Source organism: Chamaea fasciata, unplaced genomic scaffold (genome assembly GCF_029207755.1).
Source record: "Chamaea fasciata isolate MVZ Bird 193981 ecotype frontalis unplaced genomic scaffold, bChaFas1.0.hap1 SCAF_6, whole genome shotgun sequence".
Taxonomy (NCBI): domain Eukaryota; kingdom Metazoa; phylum Chordata; class Aves; order Passeriformes; family Sylviidae; genus Chamaea; species Chamaea fasciata.
Window position 1 is genome coordinate 3824733 of NW_027094091.1, and position 21894 is coordinate 3846626.

General features: G+C 39.9%; 1 protein-coding gene across 1 annotated transcript in view; it reads right to left on the bottom strand.

The window, feature by feature from the left end:
- Positions 1–7772: 7772 nt before the first annotated feature.
- Positions 7773–21894, bottom strand: part of DOK7 (docking protein 7) — a 60113-nt gene continuing 45991 nt past the window's right edge. Inside the window, 4 exon segments of the mRNA XM_066185244.1 lie at positions 7773–9476; positions 11475–11627; positions 14506–14577; positions 15661–15726. Coding sequence (XP_066041341.1) covers positions 9349–9476; positions 11475–11627; positions 14506–14577; positions 15661–15726 — 419 coding nt within the window. The 3' untranslated portion in view covers positions 7773–9348.

Below are 21894 nucleotides of genomic sequence, written 5' to 3' on the forward strand. Positions count from 1 at the left end.
TGGAGGGTCCCACAGCACTGGCCCCTGGGTGAAGAATTTGGACATATGCAGTAAATGCATCAGCAGAGGAGAGGAGATCCACAAAGCACTGAGCCACTGCTGCTGAGCAGTCCTGGCTGGGTTGTAGGGAATGGAAGAGCTTTCACAGAGCACAGATCCTGCTGCTGGGGGAGATGTGCTGCACACAGGAGAGCAATCTTAGCAGCTGTGTGCTCCACACAAGAGGGCACAGCACAAAGCTGGGTTTTATCTTCAGTGTGTACCTGAAGTGGAATATGCTTATCCAAGAATTCCTGAAGACTGGAACAGCAGGAGGTGCTGGATTCATGGAATGAATAACCAGGGTCTGATCAGGTACTGAGCAAATGCAGAGCTGCTTCAGGAGAGGCAAAGGCTGAACCAGGCAGTGGCTGTGCTGTGTCTTTACCACCACACCACGACAGTAATTGGGCTCAAAGGCCAGGTGGGCTCAAGCAGAGAGAATGCTTGGCAAGTGCTGCAGAGTACAAGAGGTTGACAAAATACTTACATATCACGGTAATTTCAAACTGGGAACAAGTCACAGCTCATCAGAGGCAAAGGTTGGAGACTGGGGTCAGCACAGTCACCTCGGTCCAGTTACTGAACAGAGCTGTTAATGAGTCATGGGGCCCAAAGACTGGGCACACAAACCTAGAGGAGAACAAAAATAAAAAGGCTGTTGCTGCCCCTGCACCCAGCTTCCCCCTGAAATAGTCTGTGGCTGAGTTAGAGTCTACAACAGCATAAGGGAAAACGAGCAATAGTCTCTGTTCCTGTCAAGGTTCCTCAGGGCTTTCCTTGCCTTTTAAGATTTAGCACAGGCTAGGGAGCTGTAAAGTCTGATTCCACTCTAGTTTCTGTGGTCTGCACCTTACACACATCAACGTATGTACAATTCAGTTCATTCCTGCAGTTTTAATCCTCCAAAGACTGTTCATATGGCCAAAATAACAAGAGTGGGTAGTGTTTGAGACATTAAAGATTAAAAAATAACTTGAGTCACCACTTCTGTGTTTCTGAAAATAGCAAGAAAAATTCAAAGCCAAGAAAAAAAGGTATAAATGAGATATACCTACAGTCCTGTACCCTGTGGGAGGTGAATAAGAAGAGTTCAGAGGTTGCATGGAAGAGGCATCTGAAAAGGAAAGAACTACCACTTTTATACAGTAGTTGAATCTTCTGTTCCTTAACAGGTGTTCTGTCTGATCCTATTGTAATTTTTCAAATTAAAAAGTTTTTAAACCACTCTGAGAAACGATTTGAAATACAACAGCAGGAGCCAAAAAAAAAAAAAAAAAAACCAAAACAAACAAAAAAAAAACTGTATTCTTAGGAAAAAAAAGATCAGAACATTTAATATTTTATAGTCAGTCAAACCTGCCCTGAAAAGAACCTCAATTTAAGTAAACATGTCAGTGACTTCTTGTAGAACAGATTTTATTTGTTAAAAAGGAAGGTGGAAAAGTGAGGGAAATAAATACATAAGGCATTAAGTGCAACAAAAATAACCAAGTCTTTCTTTAAAAAAGCACATCCTCCATGTTGGTACAGCAGCTAAGATGGCATCATTCTACCAAGACAGATAAGGAACAGCATTGTGGCAGATTTATTGTAATTTCCCCACTTCTCTCCCATGGGATCCTGATGAATGATGGATCTGGCAATAGGAGTATTTAAATCACCAAGTAAAGATCATTTACCTTTTGTCAGGTGAAGTGCCATCTACCTTTTCAGAATCCTGACTCTGCAGGTAGGGACCCCTGTGCTCAGGAGCTGGTGGGATACTTAGCTGGGCTCTTCTGCTTGCTGTGGGTCCAGCTCTCCCTGTGGGCTTCCCTCAAGCCAGGGTTAATGCAGATCAAGGTAAAAAGCAAGAGACAAGAGAAACCACCTTAGCTTCCAGAACCTGCTGCCTCAACAGCTGATCTTGACTGAGCATTTACCAGTAAGTAGTACACAGGAAGTCCTAAAATATATTTTAAATATATTTTTTCATTCCATAGCATTTAAGGAGAATAGCAGAAATAAAGTAAGTCAATGAATAGAATAGATTTTTGCTTTCAATGCAAACAGACCTACCTTTGTAACGGAGAGCTGGGTGCTGCATTTTCTGTATGCATTATGTTATCTAACAAAGTTCTTCCAATTACCAGAACCAACATTTCCAAATACATCATACAGTTAACATGAATTTCAGTCCGTTCACCTAGCGTCTATTGGGAAGCAGGATGTTAATCTACAGAAAAAACAAGAATGGATTTCTTTTACTAGTATCTACAAGCATAAAATGGAAGCATTCATAAAATCTGTCCAGTAGAGCCAGAATAAATTCATAAGCTTTCCTCCACAGTAAATATTTCAAGTTGAGCCACATTTGGTACAGCAACAATTGCAACCCAAATACTTTTATCAATAGCCCTTAAAGCATTTTCATATCCAATGTTTGAGTATATTATCCCACCATTCAACAAAAGAGCACTCTCCTAAAACAGAAGCAATACAAAGATACTGATGTTTAATATGTGAATTTTGTTCCTTCACTGATGCATTAATTTATCACAAAAGCTGTCCGTTTTAATAAAACTAACCATTTCAGTCTCAAAAGTTGCCTCTCAATAATTGGTCTACTGTAACTTAAACCTGCCAATTTCTATAGGCAAAGTGAGCATTGAATCACTTTGAAATAAGCCTCCTACTAAAATAAAATGCTGTTTAATGTTCTACAGTTGTAATTTTCCAGGCAATTTAAAGAGAGAAGGGAGCTACACTATTTTAAGAATAAATACACTGAGAACTGGAAACTTGCATAGGAAAACCAATAATTTACAATGCCTGGTATTGGATCCTTTAGTCCAACCTCAAAATTCAAATCTCAGTTTCCAACTCAAGAAGACATCTGAACCAAAACCAGTAACTAAATGGTCCTTCAGTGGGGAAAGAGTCCATTTTCCAACCATTTCAGATCCAAGTTCTGGGTCTCACATTTACCTTTGGGATGGTTATGTGTTTACATTAGCCTCAGTTTGCTGGTGTCACTAAACTCTTGCCACCAATCTGTTTTTTCAGGCCTTGCACGAACTGACCCTCGTTCTTTGCAGAACTACAAAACAAAGTTTTTATATTCATGGTTATTAATTCAGGATGAGAACACGATTTTCCAGAGGTGTTCTTAGGAATTGTTTTCCTTCTCATTTTAATGCCATATGTACAAACAGCTGTACCAGAATTTTTGAAAGAGCAAAACAGCCAATGTAACCAAATAGGACAGTTGGAATTCCAAATCAAAGTGCTGCCACAGTATGTGTCTGGGATTACAGAAGGAACAGGAGTGACCCTGTTTAGCCACAAGCATACCATAAGAAAAATATGAATTTTCATCAGCTCCTTCCAACCTAGGAACAGAGCAACTCACCCTGTTCAGCTTTGACCACTTACAGCAGAGACAGAGCAGGGTGCAGTTAGTTTGGCAGTGTTGCTGCTGGGCCACCAGATTTTCTGTTATCCAGTTGTTCTGTCTCTTCCTGCAGTGCTCAGGGCAAGCTCTGTGCTGAGGGACAGAGCGACAGGGTTCCCATCACAGTCCACGCTGCAGATGTGGCCAGCTGCAGGCTGTAACTTGCACCTTGGCAATTCCCCAGCCACAGCAACAGCAATGAGAGGGTCTAAGCTTGTTAAGCGTTGCCCCTGTAAAGGAGGGCTTGGCCAGCGGTAGACATGCTGAAGAGTCTTTGCTGTCTGCAGAGCTCCAGAGCAGCACACCTGGGGCTGTCACTGCAGGAAAGGCATTCCCACAGCTATCACTTATGGTCATTTATGGTCGCTCATGGTCATTACTATCATGTGTTCACCATAGAAAGCACAGAGACAGCAAATCCAAGATCAGGTCCTGGGCTTTCAGCAGACCTGATCCATCTCTACCAAGCACCCCAGCCACTGTAAATGACACCAGTGCAACTGAACACAGAATTAGGGGCACCCTCCTCTCAGGTTACAGTGCTCTCTGTTTCACAGCACTTCATGCTCTTCACAGACACACATCTCCTGGTGCTGCCCTTCTGCCAGTGCTGGCAAAGGACAGCTGCTGCTTTCTGGTTCTCTGCTGACACCCACCTACTCCATCAAATTCCCAGGAAGATACTTTCCTGTGCTTCCTAATTTGTGTCCAGTACTGCTGGCCGTTGGCAGTAAAAGGACAAAGTGTTGCAGCAGCCAAAGGCAGGCCATGGGGTACATCCTCCAAATGTGGCAGAGACACGGGGGAAGATGAATCTGAGTGATTCATTACATAATAAAACTCCAGTATCCAAAGACCAGGTTCCTTTTTGAACATCTAATCAGCTCTATTTTCTGTATATGGACTATCCATAAATTGCCAGCTCAGCCCACAGATAAGTAAAATTTAACTTATACAATAGCAGATGCTAGGGCTCTTTTATTTATTTATTTCTCTTTTTAAGGATTTCACAACCATATAATGTAGAGAAAAATTACTGTCATGCTAAATCTGCTTTCTGATCCCACCCCCCCCACTGCATATTCCTCAAATAAGTTGACACGTATTATTTCAGTAAAATGGTGATGTTACATACGCCTCTGTGTACACAGTGGGATAATAAATTTGAATTATTTCTAGATGCTCTGATGCAGGCGAACGTTTGAAAGTATATAAGTTTTAAAGTTCACTCACCCTAAAGTTTTCACTAAATTCAAAGTTCACATGTCAGTTGCACTTTCCTAAACCTGCTCACTGTCATACAAAGCTATTCCTTGCATTAGAATCCAGGTCAGGATTACATGTATTTTCCTGTCACTTATATTCCAGCCTTTCAGAGAAAATTGATAACTGATTTATCAAGAACCAACTGATGTCACTCAGGGTGAGGCTACTCTGAAGCCTGTCATCTTTGGGATGGGATGGGATGGGATGGGATAGAACAGATTAGAACAGAATAACAGAATATTCCAATTGGGAGCGTGCAATATCAACCAGTCCCCCTGCCTGACCAATTCGTGGCTGGCCAAAAGTTAAAGCATGTTATTAAGGGTATTTTCCAAATCCCTCTTAAGCACTCACAGGACTAGGGCAAGAATCACCTGTCTAGGAAGCCTATTCCAATGTCTGACCAGCCTCTTGGTAAAGAAATGCTTCCCTAAGTCCATCCAAACCTTCTGTGGTGCAGTTTTGAACCATTCCAGCACATCCTATCTCTGGATACCAGCAAGAACAGCTCAGCACCTTCTTCTCTGCTTCCCCTTAGGAAGCTGCAGAGAGAAATGAGGTCACCCCTCAGCCTCTTTTGCTCCAAACAACACAAACCCAAAGCCCTCAGCCTCCCCTCACAGCACTTCCAGCCCTTTCACCCACTTTGCAGTTTTCTGGAAACATTCAGGGAGCTGCCCTTGCTTCTTAAATTTTAAGGCCAAGCACTGCACACAACACTCAAGTGAGGCTGTACCGAGGCTGAACACACATTCGCCTTTTTTGCCCAGCTGTTTGTGCTGTGTTTGGTGCGGACCTGCTCTTTACAAAAACTCCTTTTAATTACTTTTAACTCTCCCAGCCTTACTCTGCTTTGCTTGTTTTTATGGCTATATGGTGTTAAATTAACATTTCCTTTCAACCTAGGATGTAGAACATTGTTTGTATGACTAGTCAAATGAGAGCTGAGGATCTTCCCAATGAAAAGCTGACATAAAAATGTAACAGCATTGTCATCTTTTAAAAAACCCATAATTTTAACAGTACCACATGAAATACTGTGTCTTCCTCCTGTGGTTATTTTAGCAAGTATGTGTCTTATTCCACATAACTAGAAGAGAAACGTACCAAAGGCTGCATGTTTCGACATTCACGAAAAATGCAATCACTCATAGTTCAAATTCGAGTATAGTTTTCCAAGCTACACTAATTAAAACTGTTTTGTTTACAGCAGAGAGGAAAAATGAGGACTTTTTCCAAGCCATTTGCTAAAAACAACTCTCAGGGCAGATTTTCACAAACATTTACGTGAGTCAGGACACCTACTGGCATTTTCCACAATTAGGTGCCGGAGCGCTATTAAAACCCAGACAACTATTTGCATTGTTGGGAAATTAAATCCCTCCAAACTCCAGCCCTCCATCCTGCAGCACGTAACCTTGGAGAAAATTCCATCACCCAAATATTTGCATATAAAGCAGTTCCACAGCAGCTTATGAATGATGCCATAAGCCCCACTGAAGCAGCAGCTCCATTTGGCAGTAGGTCTGTCAGGGAGAAAGAGGCACACACACAGCACACCAGTGCTCTTGCCCAAACTCTGCACTTGATGACAGCGTTTTCTTATCACCAAGAGCACTTCTGCCACATTCAAGTCCTTCAAGAACATGTTACAGAAGTACCAGCCACATCAGATTGTTTTGTTCTTCTGGTAATTAATACTTTGTGCTCCTGGTAAAAACAGGAGGAGATCTGACTCTGATAGCATGCTAAATTTAAAATGAGCAAATCCTTCTTTTAATCATCAGCAGTTACAAGTTGCATTTAATTCCAAAAGTGTGGGAGATGGTTAATTTTTTTATTATTATTATTAATAATAATTTTTTATTTTTTTTTGAAAGAGCACTGGACTCATCCCATAGAAATCACAAACTGTATTTTAGATCACACATGCACATGTTTTAGATACTCATGCAAGGTGTCTGAACATGCACAAGCCTGCTCGTGGGGTTATGATATGTTTTCCACTGCTCCCAGTTCACTAGTGGAAGTTGAAGGCACATGATTGTATTTATTTAGGAAAAAAGGTTTGCATTTCTGTGAGTTCCTGTTGTTCAAATGAGAAAGCTCTAGTTTCTTCAACAGAAATGTCAAGCTTGTAACTTAACAGAGACACAGACCTGCAAGGTACCACCCAAACAACAATCAACCAGTTTTTAACAGATGCAACGGTATGGTTTGACCTCCTGCTTCAGCTCCTAATACAACTTAGTGCATGAGAATACAAAGTGAGTTTAAATCTAAGTGAAAGTGATCTGTTCTATTTGTCCTGTTCAAGGGAAGTAAAAATAATTTAAAATAAACAGAAAACACTACGACATACACAAACACACGTGCACAGAGAACCATGTGCATGCACAGCTTCACAGCCCCGCTCAACCTGAAAAATACATTTTTTTAAAACTGTGATTCCTCTGTGAGGCCAGCAGCAACCTGATGACCTTTACTATTGTGTCAAATCCTTACCTGTGCTACAAGTCCCATATTTAACACAAGCAACATGCAGAAAGTCAGCCTTTGTAGAGACCCTGGGTAATACATTTTCCTGGTAAACAGATTTTTGCAATAGAAATATTGTAGTTTCATTATATAATGTCATGGAAATCACTGCATTTCAACGCAATAGTCAAGCTATGCTCATCCAAATATTAAATAGTCACATAATAAGAGATTTAATCTTGCAAGTCCTCCAGTGGAGGATCCTTGACTGAAGAACAGTTCAATCAGATAAACCTGGCCCCAGGAAGCCCAGGCCGTTCCAGTCGCACTGAAATTTAAAAAGCAGGTCACCACTGTCCACTTGTCAAAGAAAGATTTTTTAAACTTAGAATCTCGTAAGAAATATCTCTCTTCCCTTTAGAAATATGCTAGGTGGATCAACAGAAAAATACTTCTGAACACAGGACAGAGAAGAATGGCAACTGTCAACTCTCAAACACATTTTTATTTATTTGAGAGATTTCTGATATTTTACATTTCTATTGAGGCTACATTCAAATAAATTTATAGGTTAAATTCTGCCTCAAAATCAAAACCCCACCTCTCATTCTAAGTCATGTAGTGAAACCCTCACTGGCACAAAACTTCCACTCACCAATATAAATTAAAATGCATATCTAGAAAACAAAATTTGGCTCTGATATTGGATCTTAAAAGGACACAAAAAAAAATCATGATACCCAAGATGTCACCCCTGGCAACTTCTGGAAGCCAAAGCTTATATGTTATCAGAAAAAAAAAATTGTTTCCTTCCTAAGTACATTTCTTTTCTAGTCTAGTGTTACTGCCATACATTTTATATAACATTTTATTTAAATAACATTTTATATGAGGACAAATAAAAAGAATTACATAGACAACACAACATGGGAAATTAAGTTTTGAATCCTAAAATCTCACTGTACAAAAGCAAGATATGGCAGACTCATGGGCAAACCTATTTTACAAGATAAAATCCTGTTGTGCCTCAAGCCTGTAGCTTCTCTGGAGACATCCTCTTACACAGAACTGGTCTTATGCGACTTAGGGACAGCAGAGAATCTTCCAATAAAAGTTTTAGATTTAAGGTGGATGCTGGTTTTACAATAGGAATAGTTTTTGTGATATAAAAGACTCAATATTGAAAAGCTAGTGTTTCTTTTGAATACCTTGGCTTTAAAATATGCTGCGTGAGAAAACTGAGACCTGATTTTCAATGTGATACATATGTTCCACTCCAGAAAAATTGCCAAGAATTACAAGTACCCATCAACTACAAAATCCAACTTATGGTTTGACCTAGGCTGTTTAAGAGCAGAACCCAAATGCCCCTCCACATTACTGTGGTTTACAGACATAATTAAACAACTTGTTCGTGTGCTCTTGTCTGTTTGCATACACATGTGCATCCCTGATATGACAGCTTTTACATCTGAGCAACTTTTGCCAAAGCTGCAGGACTTGGTGAGGTATAAAACTGAATTATCCATAGGTGTAGTTGAGCATGTCCATAAATAAGCACAAAAATTGAACCAAACCGTACCTGCAAAAAGAGCAGGTAATGAATTTTCTTGCTTTTGTAAGAGTCCATTAATATATTAATTAATAATCGAGGTTTTGTGCATTTTATACACTCAGAAATATACATATATTTTATCAGTAATGCGTGCTTACATACAGATATATGCAAACATATGTGTACATTTACCACACACACTCTCACACTCCCTTACCTACACGCATTCAAGTTCTTTATTTTCAAAGAAAATGCCACCATTTAATAAACACTGATATTGGTTCCTGGTTCTCCATGATTTTAGAATTGTAGAAAAAGGTAACTTACATCTGTCACTGCATATGACAAAAAAATCTGGACTTTGCAACCAAATTAAAATAAAAGGAAAGACCACACACACCCCTCGTGCTACCAGCTTTCCAATTAGGAATCAAGACATCGGAATGAATCTGGCATAACTGCAGGAAGTTACCGCAGCGTTTTGCGCGAGTGTTTTCTTTACGACAAACGTGAGTCTTTCGGCAGATGAATTAGAATGAATTTGTGGCGAGCACAAAGTTCTTTCCTAGGCAGGTCACTGCTGAGATCCTTTCTTCTTCTGCTCGAGCTCCTGCAGGCGCTCCTGCGCGTGCTGCGTGCCCACTTTGTGCGCCGTCTCGGTGGCTGCAATGTCGATCTGGGCGTAGCGGGATGACCCACTCCCTGAAACACCAAATGGAAACTTGTGAAAGACTGCACCCCTCAACATATCCCTGAGGAAAAAAAAAAATAAATAAAAAAAAGCTGTTGTGACAATTCTTCTGCAGATTTCCTGGGTGATTTTTTGTCCAGTCTCAGAGAAAGCTGTCTAAAGGGAGCAAGGTGATGACCACAGCTAAAACAAAACGCCTCCAAAGCTCTGTTATCTACATATTTTAGTTGTCTGGTTTTCCTCAAATGAGCGAGCCACTTGAATTTCTGGCCCAGGTTTGAATCTCTACCCCTATGACTCCCAGCCAATGACAAATTTGAACTTGGCTCTCCCACTTCTGGGGGGCTTCCTCACCAGGTTACCAAACAGGAGATGAACAATACCTGGTGTTTGAACAGAAAACACTTGTGGCAGCTGGCAGTGTTCTTGTCTACATTGGGCACTCTGTGAATGTTTACCAGAGAAACCACCTTCACCCCTCACACAGAATGATGACAATTTAGCTCATTTTTCTTGGAGATAGGGGAGACAAAAGCTGCTCACTCCCTTAATACTTAATACTTCTATACGGCTAGAGGCTGGGAAAATATTAATATGAAAAAAAATATTTCTGGTCATGAAAGACACCTTTAGAGTCACACAATTTGAGATTGGGAGGGTAGTTGATATTTAGGAACATTTATAGCATTTGACTCTTCATTTTTAATGCCTTGGTTCACTGTCTTTAAAATTAAGAGAAAATATTGCTTTTACATTGCAACACAATGTTGTAGAGAGAACCATATTAAGTTCTGGAAGAAGCTTTAAACTACATAATGAAAAACCAAAACATTTTAAAAGCAACAGGAAAAGGGCTATCATTTCAAAGTTAATATAGCTGCTGAAATTAGAAGTATAAAAATTAAAATCTTTATAGCTGAGAAGTATAGATGGAAAACCCATCAATATCAAATGTAAGGAATTAAATGCCAGATTCTGATGAGGGGCTTGCTGTAGCAAGGACTGCATCTCTAAATGACAATACATGGCGCATCTATTGCACGTTTATGTGCTCACTGCCCAAGTTAAGCATTAGAAGTAAAATATCCAACCAAAAAAATAATTTTTTAATAAAACAAACAGAAAAAAAACATTAAAAAATTAAAGCATTTGCATTCTCTGTAGCACTTTCACAGTCCCTCATGGAGAGCAGACAGAAGAACACTGTGTTCTGCTCTGAATCATTTGCTGCATGGCTCCAGAGCCAGTGTCTTCAGGAGCAAGCCCTGTACACTCACACCCACAGCCCTGTTTCTGAAGCCAAGAAAGAAAAATGAGGTAAGTGTAGTCCTAGTATGCAATGAACATCTTGAGAACACAAGAAAATTACTGTCTTTCAAACTCCAGAGTTTGAAATGTTCACTTTAGGAGCGCACATACAGTCACCTGTCAAAGGGATGCAACATCTTAAAGAAATTCATTACTCAAAAATCTTTTCCAAGCAGAGATGCCAATTTAAAAAACTGCCTCAGAAACATAACAGGGTTCAACTCCTCTGTTAGAAGAAGCCTGTGGGTAGATAATGGAATCATTAAGGTAGGAAAAGACCTCCAAATCATCGTGTCCAAGCTTTGACCGAGCACCACCATCAACTAAGCCACAGCATTAAGTGCCACATCCAATCTTTTCTTCAACACTTCCAGGAATGATGACTCCATCACTTCCCTGGGAAGCCTGTTCCAATGCCTGACCATCCTGGCAGTGAAAAAATTCCTCCTGATGTCCTGAACCTCCTCTGGGGCAGCTTGAGGCCACGTCCTCTCCTGCCACTGTTGCCTGGGTGAAGAGGCCAACCCCCACTTGACTACAACCGCCTTTCAGGTAGTTGTAAGAGTGATAAGGTCCCCCCTGAGCATCCTTTTCTCCAGGCAGAACACCCCCAGCTCCCTCATCTGCTCTCTGTATGAAATCAGGATTCCACATGCTCCATACTCCATTCTGCATACTCTTTGTACCACAGACTTCCTTACCTCTTATGCTTGTGCTAGATTCTTGAAGTTCCAGTTCCATGTAGTGAAGCTGTTTTTTGGAAGTAGGGCTGACAGGAATATTAACATACGTGGCTGTCTCACTGTGGGGTCGTTCTGGTGTAGGGACATCGGCTGAATAACCTACTGCCCCTTCTGAAATAAACAAAAAGTCACAGCAGGAGCTGTTGGCAATGACTGATGATCCACTTCACACAGACACACTGAAAGCAAACACTGAGCAGCAATAACTCCGCTTGCCAAGCAGGACATTCCTCAGTGGTAGGTGGGAGAAAACTACAGTTTCTACCTTAAATATACTGAGACACTGATCAAATCAGGGTCTCTGCAGAAGGCCACAGACCACAGACAGGGATCTTGGCTGTGGCAGAAAGCAAACACTCTGCAGACATTTCCACCAGCAGCAAAACCTCACAAGGCTTCCAGTTCTATCTTAGGTTAGTAACACTTTATATGAAGTCATTTGTTCTAGGAAGATGTGAACTGCTATATCATCTGCAAGACAGAATCAAAATAAGTAGAGGTTCTTAAAAGCATGTCCCAAAAACAGAGACTGAAGAACTGTTTCAAGCAAAGGGAAGGCAAACTCGAGGGGACAACGTTGATGGCTTCCCCGTGCAGGACTGAAAAATAATTGAAAAATGAATAATGCTGAGTGGGGACAGACCAAGTATTAAAGGAATTTCATGACAGGTAAAAAAAATAGAGGGAAAACCCTTCTAAAGAGTAAAGATCACAAGAACTTTAGAGGAAATCCCACAGAGTTTTCTAGAAATTTCTTTTAAAAGACACAGACTAACACCTACTAGGAAACAGTTCCTATGAAACGATTTTGACTTAAAAACAACAATTTTTATGTCTGCTGGTTTGATTCCCAAGACCTCATCTAGCCCTGCTTTCAATTATTTTAATCTTGTCTGCCTGTTCAGTCCAGTTGGAGTCCTTACCCTTGAAGACTTTCTACTCTTAAGTCAGTTTGAGACAGAGGAGTGCAGAGGGAAAATGGTATCACTTTGAGGTTTTCCTTTTCATGTAGTTCTCCTCTTAAGCCCTTCCTTGTCCCCACAAAGAACTCATATCAAATCTTTTTTTGTCCAAACTCCTGCTTTTCCTTTTGGCCCATTTAGACACTATTGAGATGTGAATGGAGAGGCAGTAGGATATCAAGACATTTTAGAGCATACGGAAAAATGACTTCTTATAGCCAGACAACAGCAGCAGTGAATAACCATAGAGGGAAACTTCTTCTTTTTTTTTTTTTTTGGATGTATTATGAGAAGCAGAGATAACTTATACAATGTTAGGCAACAGTATGGGTAGGTTCCAGGATAATGGAATCTCCCCAGGCATATGCTGTTTAAATCAAATGAAACTACTATACAGTCCAAAAACTGAAAAGACTGGAAATTTGGCCAACCTTCTCACAGATTTTCATTAAAAATACACAGGAAAATCCAAAAAGTATACATGTTTCTCTGTCAGCCAGACTTCAAGTTGCTGTTGCAAAGCAAGATGTCAGGAACAAAATGACAAAATCAGTGCAGAAGCGAATGCAGAAGGGATTTTTATATTTTCAAACATCATTCTCAGAAATTATTTTCAGTTACTGTGTCCACAGTGTTGTAGAGGAACTTGGCCTGACTGAGCAAGAAGGGACTCCAAAAAATCACAGCATTGAAAACCTGCAGCACAAGAAGTTAGAAGTTGCAAGCAAGTGACAATCTGAAGCACAGTGTCACGAACAGTTGTGAAGGAAAAGATAATTTTTGAAGTTTTTCTGTATGCTGTTAAAGTGATGTAACTGTTAAGTGAAGCATCCTCAAAATTAGCTAGCATGAAAACGAGCAAGATCCCCTATAGAACTAAACAGTTAACAGGTTTAAGGAAGCTGAACGTCATACCTGGTGAGAACAAGCCAAGGGATTTTCCTGAGAACTAAAAAACTGCACGTGGAGAGCTGGTAGGGCTTTGTGCAAGAAAAGCAAAAGAAACACGCAGAAAAAAACCCTGAAACAGTCAAATATTCTTCTCAAAGGAGGAAGTAGAATGAAAAAAAAACAAAAACAAAACAACAACAACAAAAAAAACAGTTGGGCAAACTGGAATGGAAGGAAAGGAAAAGCCTGTTCTTCAGTCAGTGCTGTCTCAATAGAAACTGTGCTTTCTTTGTAAACATAGCAATACTTGGTTTTCATTTTTCCTAAAAAAAAAAACCAAACAGAAAAACCAAACCAAAACAAACCCAAAAAACAACACACACACATAAAAAAAACAACCCCAACTTTATTAGGCACTGAAAACTGGCTTTTATTTGTTTGAAGAGAAGGGTTTATTTAAAAAGCACAAAACAGTCAGATGTTCCTACTAATAAAAACATGGTGCACAGAGCGATCCATGGACAATGCCTTCAGCAGTCCCTTCTGACTGGGCAGAGACAGGAGGGGCTTCCAAGAGGGGTCAGAGGGCCAGTATTTGAGAACATTGTGGAGAGAGGAGTTAAGAGAAAAAACAGACCACAATGCATGGTTACAACATTGTGAAAGAATTGGTAGAATATCCTAATGCTTGAAGAGAAAGCGAGAAACAATAGGAATCAAAAACGATGGTCAAGCAAGTAACAGCAGAAGAGTAAAAGTGAAAATTCAGTGACCCTCAACTGAGAAAAGAAAGGAGAAGACTATAAATGAGGAGGGGAAAAGGGAGTTATATTTGAAACTGGTGTTGCAGTCTTTCTTTCAGCAAGTGTTAGCTATTCATATTTTCTACCCAATATAGGCACCATACACAGACATGAACAATTAATTACACAGAAAGAAAACCAGCACTATAAATACAGCCCAAATATAAGTGTTTGTGAGAGCAGCCATATAAAGCTCACATGCTCAAAGGGCAACACTTCAAAAATTACACTTAGAAGATCTCAACAATCTTCTTATCTCAACAATAAAAATAAAAAAGAAAATGAAAAATAAACAAGAAGTGTTAGTGCCCTCTGACAAAAATCTGTACTCACCAGGTTCCTCAGAACTAGTTGGAGTTCCAGGTTCTGAAGGAAGTGTTAGCATCTCATACCCACCTTTAGGACCTAGAACACAGGAACACTGTTAATGGCTTTGGATTTAGGGATTTGTACAATATAATCAAAGCCTATGCTTTTCTGGTTTTGGCTTGTAACCTTTCAAACTCAACCGTACAGAATGATCTCAGAAAGCACAAACAGCGGCTAGCGCTGACTTTTCTGTAACGGTGATGTCAGCGTTTCCTCATGAGCGTAACACCAAGGAAATAAAATTTAGGACACTTTTACAACTATTTCCACTGAAGGCCACTGAAGTCAACAGCAGTGCATTTTGCTGTACATCAGTGTGGGAGCAGAGCTATCTTGCATGCATGAATCAGGGAGCAATGCGTGGGTGATCTTGGGAGCATCTGGAAGACTCTTGTTAAAATTCCACCTCCAGCATGATGGTTAACTTCTTGATTTCTGTAAAATCATCGAAAATGCTGAAGCTAGCCCTTACAAAGACAACTTTGCTTTCCATGTGCAAATCACCATCTTCACAAAGAAGCCAGGGTGCACAATATCATCCGTCTTTCCTGGGCATAAAGCTGAAAAGAGATGCCCACGTTTCTTCACCATCTCAGACTCCACCCCCGTTAAAACCAGGCAAGCAAAAATGCTGTGTCCATAGAATGAACATATTGCAATTAATTTCGAACAACAAACACACATAAGTCTATCTGCTGGCAGTGTTTTTTGTTTTTTTTTTTCCCCCCATTATCATAAAGAAGTATATTTAAATGTGGTGGGTGTTTTTTCCAGCCTATCATTGTTAGGGTACAGGATTTCTCATGGCCTGAGGTGAATTTTTTTTTGGTGGGTGTCCTTTGTTAAAGTGATGGCAGCATTTTACTGCTGTGAATAAGATTACTGCTTAAACTCTATCACTTATCTCATCTGTCACTGCCTCTTCTAAACTTATCCCATCTGTCAATGCCTCTCTGACAAAAATTCCTCAAAGCAAAAAACCCAAAGAAATACGTAAGCCTTACAATAGGGAATCAAATTATGCATTGCCTTTAATATTTTTTGAAGCTTAAAATTATTTAAGTTTAAATTAGTTTCAATTTACATACACACACATACCTCATAATTACTTTTACTTACCAGCTTGGAGACTGTGCCCTCTATGCACTTTCAAAGACCCAGAAGCTGCCATGACAGAAGCACCACCTGTTTTCAAAGACAGAGATTCACATTAAATCTAAACGCCTGTTTCATTTTTAGTAGATGTTTTTGAAACAACTAGAAAAAAAAATAAAACAAAACACAAAAAATTTACAAGGCATTGTTCTTCATTTAGGCAATTTAAAAAATTTGCTAAATTCTTTGTCTTGAGTTCGTGGCATTAAAATTTAATTTTGTTGTTGGTTTTTTTTTTCCTTTCAAGAGAAAGAACGCCTTCTATAAAACCTAAGGATGCTGTCTGTCCCTGTTTGTGGTGAGTACTACTTTCCTCACAGGGAAAGCTGTCTTGAGCAAAGAAGTAAAATGGCAACGAGAACTGAGTTTGGAGATGCCTTTGCAATCCATAATGTAGCTTTAGCAACAACAAAGTTTAAAGTGTTCATTAAAATCTGGTCAGACTGGATCCAAAACCTATCTAAGTGAAGGAGAAAACTTCAGCAGTCCACCAGCCATGTTTAGACATGGATACACCACCAGGCCAGGGGCAAGGGAACACAAGGGATCTGGTCCATGGGGATTGAATCCAGGTCACAGCACGTTCTTGTGAAACATCCTCCCGGTGTTCCAGCCAGGAAAGCTTTCCCATGGACACACCAGATGGCACAGCCAGCCTCCCTTCCCCGGCCTGATTCCGGCCGGCAGGAAGCTGTATTAGGGAAATTTGAGGAAACAAGAGCTATCAACTCAGAAAGCTGCAGGGTGGTACCCGTGCAGCGTCTGCACACACGCACATTCCTTCTCTAACCAGCAAACTCAGCAGCACCATCCCCGCCTGTTGGGTGTGGGATTACATCAGCCCAGCCGGCCCTGAACCTCTGCCCTCTGCTCTTGTCACTGTGGACACCCCAGCAGAGCTGAGTGGCATTTACTTCCTCGCCTGAATAAGTGTGAGGGAACTTCTTGTGCAGTAGCGGGGACTGAAGAGGAATCGGGTGGGAGGCTGGGTATGAGTAACCCTGCCACGGGTGACAGGGTGGCTCTGCCATGTGCTGCAGCCTGCTGGGGTTCACTTGTAAAATTAACACTCTTCTAAGCTGATGAATAGTCTCTGAGCAGGTGAGACACTGCTCTGCAAATTATTTTTTAAAATAGCCTCCAAAAATTACCATAGCTCTTATGCAACGTGGAGGAATTCTGTAAGATAAATATTCTGAAATATCCAAGAAAACTGCCTGGCCTGGGAATCTAACAAAAATTCCTTTAAATTTCTTTTTTTTTTTTTCCTCCTGTATGAAATATAAATACAATTTTAATTCTGAATCCGAGAGTTTCCAAGCTTGTCAAATTAATTCTACAATTTTAGAAATCTAAAAAACCACTCATTATTTCACTTAATGAGGACAATGGATTAAAAGAGTAATAAACTATTTCAAAAGGGCACAACTGAACTAAAGCCTTTAGTTTGTTGTCATTATTTACATGAAAGCATATTTAGCATAATCCAAGGCTACAAAATTCAATTTTAAAGTATGCCATACCGATAATCTGATTTTGTGTTTTAACAAATGAGAACAGATTGTAGAACCTTTACAGATTGTAGAACTCTGGTGAGGATTTTACAACTAAAAATGTTATTTGGAATTTTGTTTTCAACAAGACTGCTGATAAAAATAAATGCAGAAATAGGACAGCCTCAGGCTAGCTGATTTACTTATATTTTCTCTGTAACTCATCTTCCTTTTTCTCACACCAGTGCATCCTCTCTCTGCATTAAAAACATCAGAATATGTTTTAGGAAGCCAAAAGCCTCACCTCACTTTGAAGGAAGATTACAGCTTTATGCTAATTCCAGCTTCATCACAAAACTAGTGTGGGGTTGGGGTTTTTTATTCCCTCAAAAACTTAATGCAATTCAGCAGAAATTATTCCAGAGGCATTGTGGATTTTTAAGCAACATTTTTTGGATTTGTGAAGAACACCCAGGACACGAAAGGAGATTTAAAACAATAAGATATTCCAATCCATTTATGGTCAAGTTTAAATTTTCCTATTCAGAGCTTATTTAAAAGAACCATGTTAATGTTTCAGGATTTGACCTGTTGCATTTTTCCTCATTTTCAAATCTGGCAACTAACAAATATTTACATAGTCAAATCTCTCAGGGAATTTTTTTGAAGCTTTGAACTTCATCATATAAACACATGTCAACAGAGATCAACCCAGATATTTTCTTCCTTCTTTTCAGCTACTGTAAAAACTGGTTTGTTTCTTATTCATGAATTCTAGAACACTTGCAGGAATGGAAAAAGCAAGTTAGCAAGAAAAATTTCAGAGCAAATAAAGTCTCCAGCAGGAGACAGACACTCCCTTCCATTATTCTTTTCCTTTTAGAAGGGATTGTTAAGAATAATTTTTCCAGTTTCCCCTGCCATCCAGTTATGTGTGGCTGGCTTGCTCAAGCCTCTGTCAGAACTGAGTATCTCATTAAGAGAGTTACTTCTGTTCCACTTTCCTCAACGTGTAAGAGGAAGAAGGTATTCAAAATGTGGCAAAATTAAAATATTCTGCAGGATATTTTGAATTCTGACATTTGATTAGACTCAAAAGTTTAATGTAGCTCAATGACAATAACAACTATTTGACATATTTTTCTAACTTTATAGTTTTTGCTTTATACCCATTCTTCAACAAAAAAGACAGTTTACAACACACGTGGTACAAGAAAGAGCCATGAAAAAAAAAATAACAAAACAGAGGGAAGATGGAATAGAAACCATAAACTGAGCCCACACAGTTTACATTTTCAAATCTTCTGACCTATTACTGCATGACCAGCGAGGGGACACACACAGCCCTGCACTGCATTTACCAAGAGATCTCTTCTCACTGCCCAGCCTCCACTCTGCCTTCGAGGGGTAGGTCACAAACTCTTCAGGTCTGGGCTATTAAATATCCTGACAACGAGTCAGGACAGAAGAAAACACCACATTCTGTGATAAAATCCTGCCCCTTGCTGAATTAAAACTAGCTTTATTATGAAGAACTTTGACCCACTCACCCAAGCAACATCCCATCTCCTCCTTTGAAAACAGATACCTTGCTTAAAAGAGCATCCAAAGGCTAAAGTGACTGATTGGCAGGAGAAACACTGCAAGTACACCAGGAGGTTGTTTCATGTAAATGTAACAGGAGAACTTCCTGCTGCTGTGTATTTGCCCTGCAAAACTTCCCTGTTTGTTCTCTTTGCTTTTCAAAGTCATTTCATATATTTTCTGCTATACAAAAGGCATTTTCTGCAAGACGTAAAAGCTGAAGGGGATACTTAAAAATGCCTATTGCTCTGCAGATTTCTCCATATTCAGAAATGCCTCCTGTCTCTCTAACAGACAACTTTAAAAGTGGTAGAATCTCTCAAAATTAGAAATGCATTCAAGCACTCTGTTCTAATACTGCTCCTTAAAGATCTCTATTTAGTCTATGCAAAAATTAACAGAGGATCTAACTACCTCTAGCTATTATTCATCTTACCATGCTGTGGGCCATTCCAGCCCAGCCTCCTCTCCATAAATCTGCAAAAGTGTTAGGCTAGAATTATTACCGTTTTCCTGTGCCAGGAAATTCAGTGTCTGGGGTTTTTTTTTTGAAAAATACACCTTCAAAGATGCTTTACCTACGCTGGCCAGGGATAAAGGTCACTCACAAAACCAAATTTTTTTTAAAACAATTTGAAATAATCTTTATATGTGCAAATAAGGTCCTCACCTTTGTGTTCTAGAAGGCTGGGATATGTAATTTCCCCAGATTTCAGTGTCAGAGAAGGCTGACATGGGGAAGCAAATCATGAATAAATAAAGGACAGGACTAGAGGGTTACTGTGGCATGGACTCACCCACCTTCTGTCACAACTAATACAGAGAAGAGGAACCTGCTGGATCTGCTCAGCCCAGAGGATGAAGCAGCAGCATTGGGATCATTCACTGGGAAAGCTTACTTTTTCTGAGCTCCTGTATTTCTTCCCCTACAGAATTATTTTGAGTGGACTTGTAGAATAAAGCAGGACCAAGAAAGAGCATGCCATATTACAGCAGGGTTTCATTCATCAGCTTCTCATTAGAATGATGTTTTTCTAGTACAGTGTTGAGCCCTATAAGGGATGAGGTGACGTATCTATGGTGGACACTGTTCAACACACAGTCCTTTACTGGCTCAATAAAAATATCAGAGTGCACTTGGTCTTCCTACATCTGAAGAGCTGACATCACAAATCCTGAAAAAAAGTGAGAATTGTAAATTGTTTTCAACCTAAGCAACAATAACCACCACAGTATGGCCCGGATTCTTCTTTCTCATTGCTCTGAATTAATTCCTTAAAAGCTGACTCCTAAGCTTGGAACAAAAGTGTCATGCTGCATAGCTATGCAATAAAAATATTTTTAAATGCAAAAAAAAGCACCTAGTTTTCTATCAGAAAAGCTAAGCTGTCAGACAGCTAGCTTCATTTCCAGCACCTGCTACATACTTAATTTTTCTTAATCTTTCTTCTTGTCTGCCTGTCTTGAGTCCCTATCTACCTAAGAAAAATCTAATAGAGATACAGTGTTCATAATCAGCATTCAGGTGATATTTTAGCTGAATTCCAATCCACAGCATTGTTTTATGTTAATTCCTTAATTCATCCCCTCAGACATTTCCCATCAAGCATTGTGTAGGTTTGGTATTGCAAGCAAAGAGGCTGTCAGAGAGCAAGACTGTCTCTTGCAATGCTGATGAATTTGCTCCCGTGGAATAAGGGGGGAAATTAAAAAAAAAAAAATTAAAAAGAAAAAAAAGGAGATAATTTACAAGTGAAAAAGCAATATTTAAAATGCACTGATTCCCTGGGAGCATATTTGTTACTTGCCCATTCAACTACTGGTTTTTGCAAAGCCAGAGCCTGTGGCACAGAGGCACAGGGAGATCAGACCTCCCTCTGGGGAAGTTTAATTTGAGTGTTGAAGTACTCAGGGTTGGGCCTGGCTCATGGGAATGCCCAGACAACCAGCTCCCCGGTGGGAACTGGGAAAGGATGAAAGTTTCTGAAATATGGTGCACAGAGCTGGCATGAAACGCCTTCCCCAGGGACTGCAGTGTCCCTAAGCACTTCTGCAAGCTATTCCAGCTACCAGCCTCCTTTCTCTAAATAGGAGTCTTGGGATTCAGTCTGCTCAGCTCATTTGAAAGGGGCTGGCAGCTAAGGACAGAAATAGTGGCATTTCCCTAAGGACAAAAATAGTGGCATTTCCCTTCCACACAAAACAGCTTCATGGTTTAAACATCATTCATAAAAGAAGATTGCTGTGACAGAGTTCTACTCAACTGAGAAAATACAAATATTTTGAAGGAAATCACTTGCCCTTATGAGTAAGAGCTTAGAGGTTCGTTATCGAAGGTGTTCCAATGGAATAGAAAGAAGAACAAGATTTAAATAAGAGGCCTAAATTATAATGAGAAACAGCACAACTGCTAGGAAACATACTGTAAATGAAAGATTAGCAGAGGTCTTCAGATGACTCAAGGTGGCTTAAGGATTTTCACTGCAGAACTAAACATCTGTTAGACACACACAGAAGAACATCCACACCTCAGGGCAGAGACTCTCACTGGACAACTGCATCGTTCCTATTTTTCCTACAATACTTGGGTCTATAGTACCAGAAAGATAATGAGGATAATGACAAGCTCTTCAGCTCACCATTCGGTGAAGGAATGTGTAGTCTGTTGCTTCACCTCCCAACACTGAATGTGACTCTTATTCACGATCCCTTAACTCACAGCACATAAGCAGTTCCAGAGAAAAATACCTACATACGTATCTCTGAAACTGCAACCACCAGATCAAGCTACAGGATTTCTTGAGCAGTCATGAGAGTCTCTGTACAGGTCCCATGAGAACTGCTCACACAAAATGTACTAAACTGAGGTGTCTGCAGAATCCAGCAGTCTCAGGAAATCTGAATCATATTTTTGAACCTCTATCCTGTCATGGTATTTTGAGGTCCATCATAATTATAAATGCAGCCTATTACACTTAAGAGCACACATTCACACATCATACAACTCCCAAGAATCCCTTACCTTTATCTGTAGTACAGAACTCTGATAACAATGGGAACATTTTCCTCCTACAAACTCAAGTAATCTAATTCAGTCTCTCTTTCTAGGCAATATTTACGA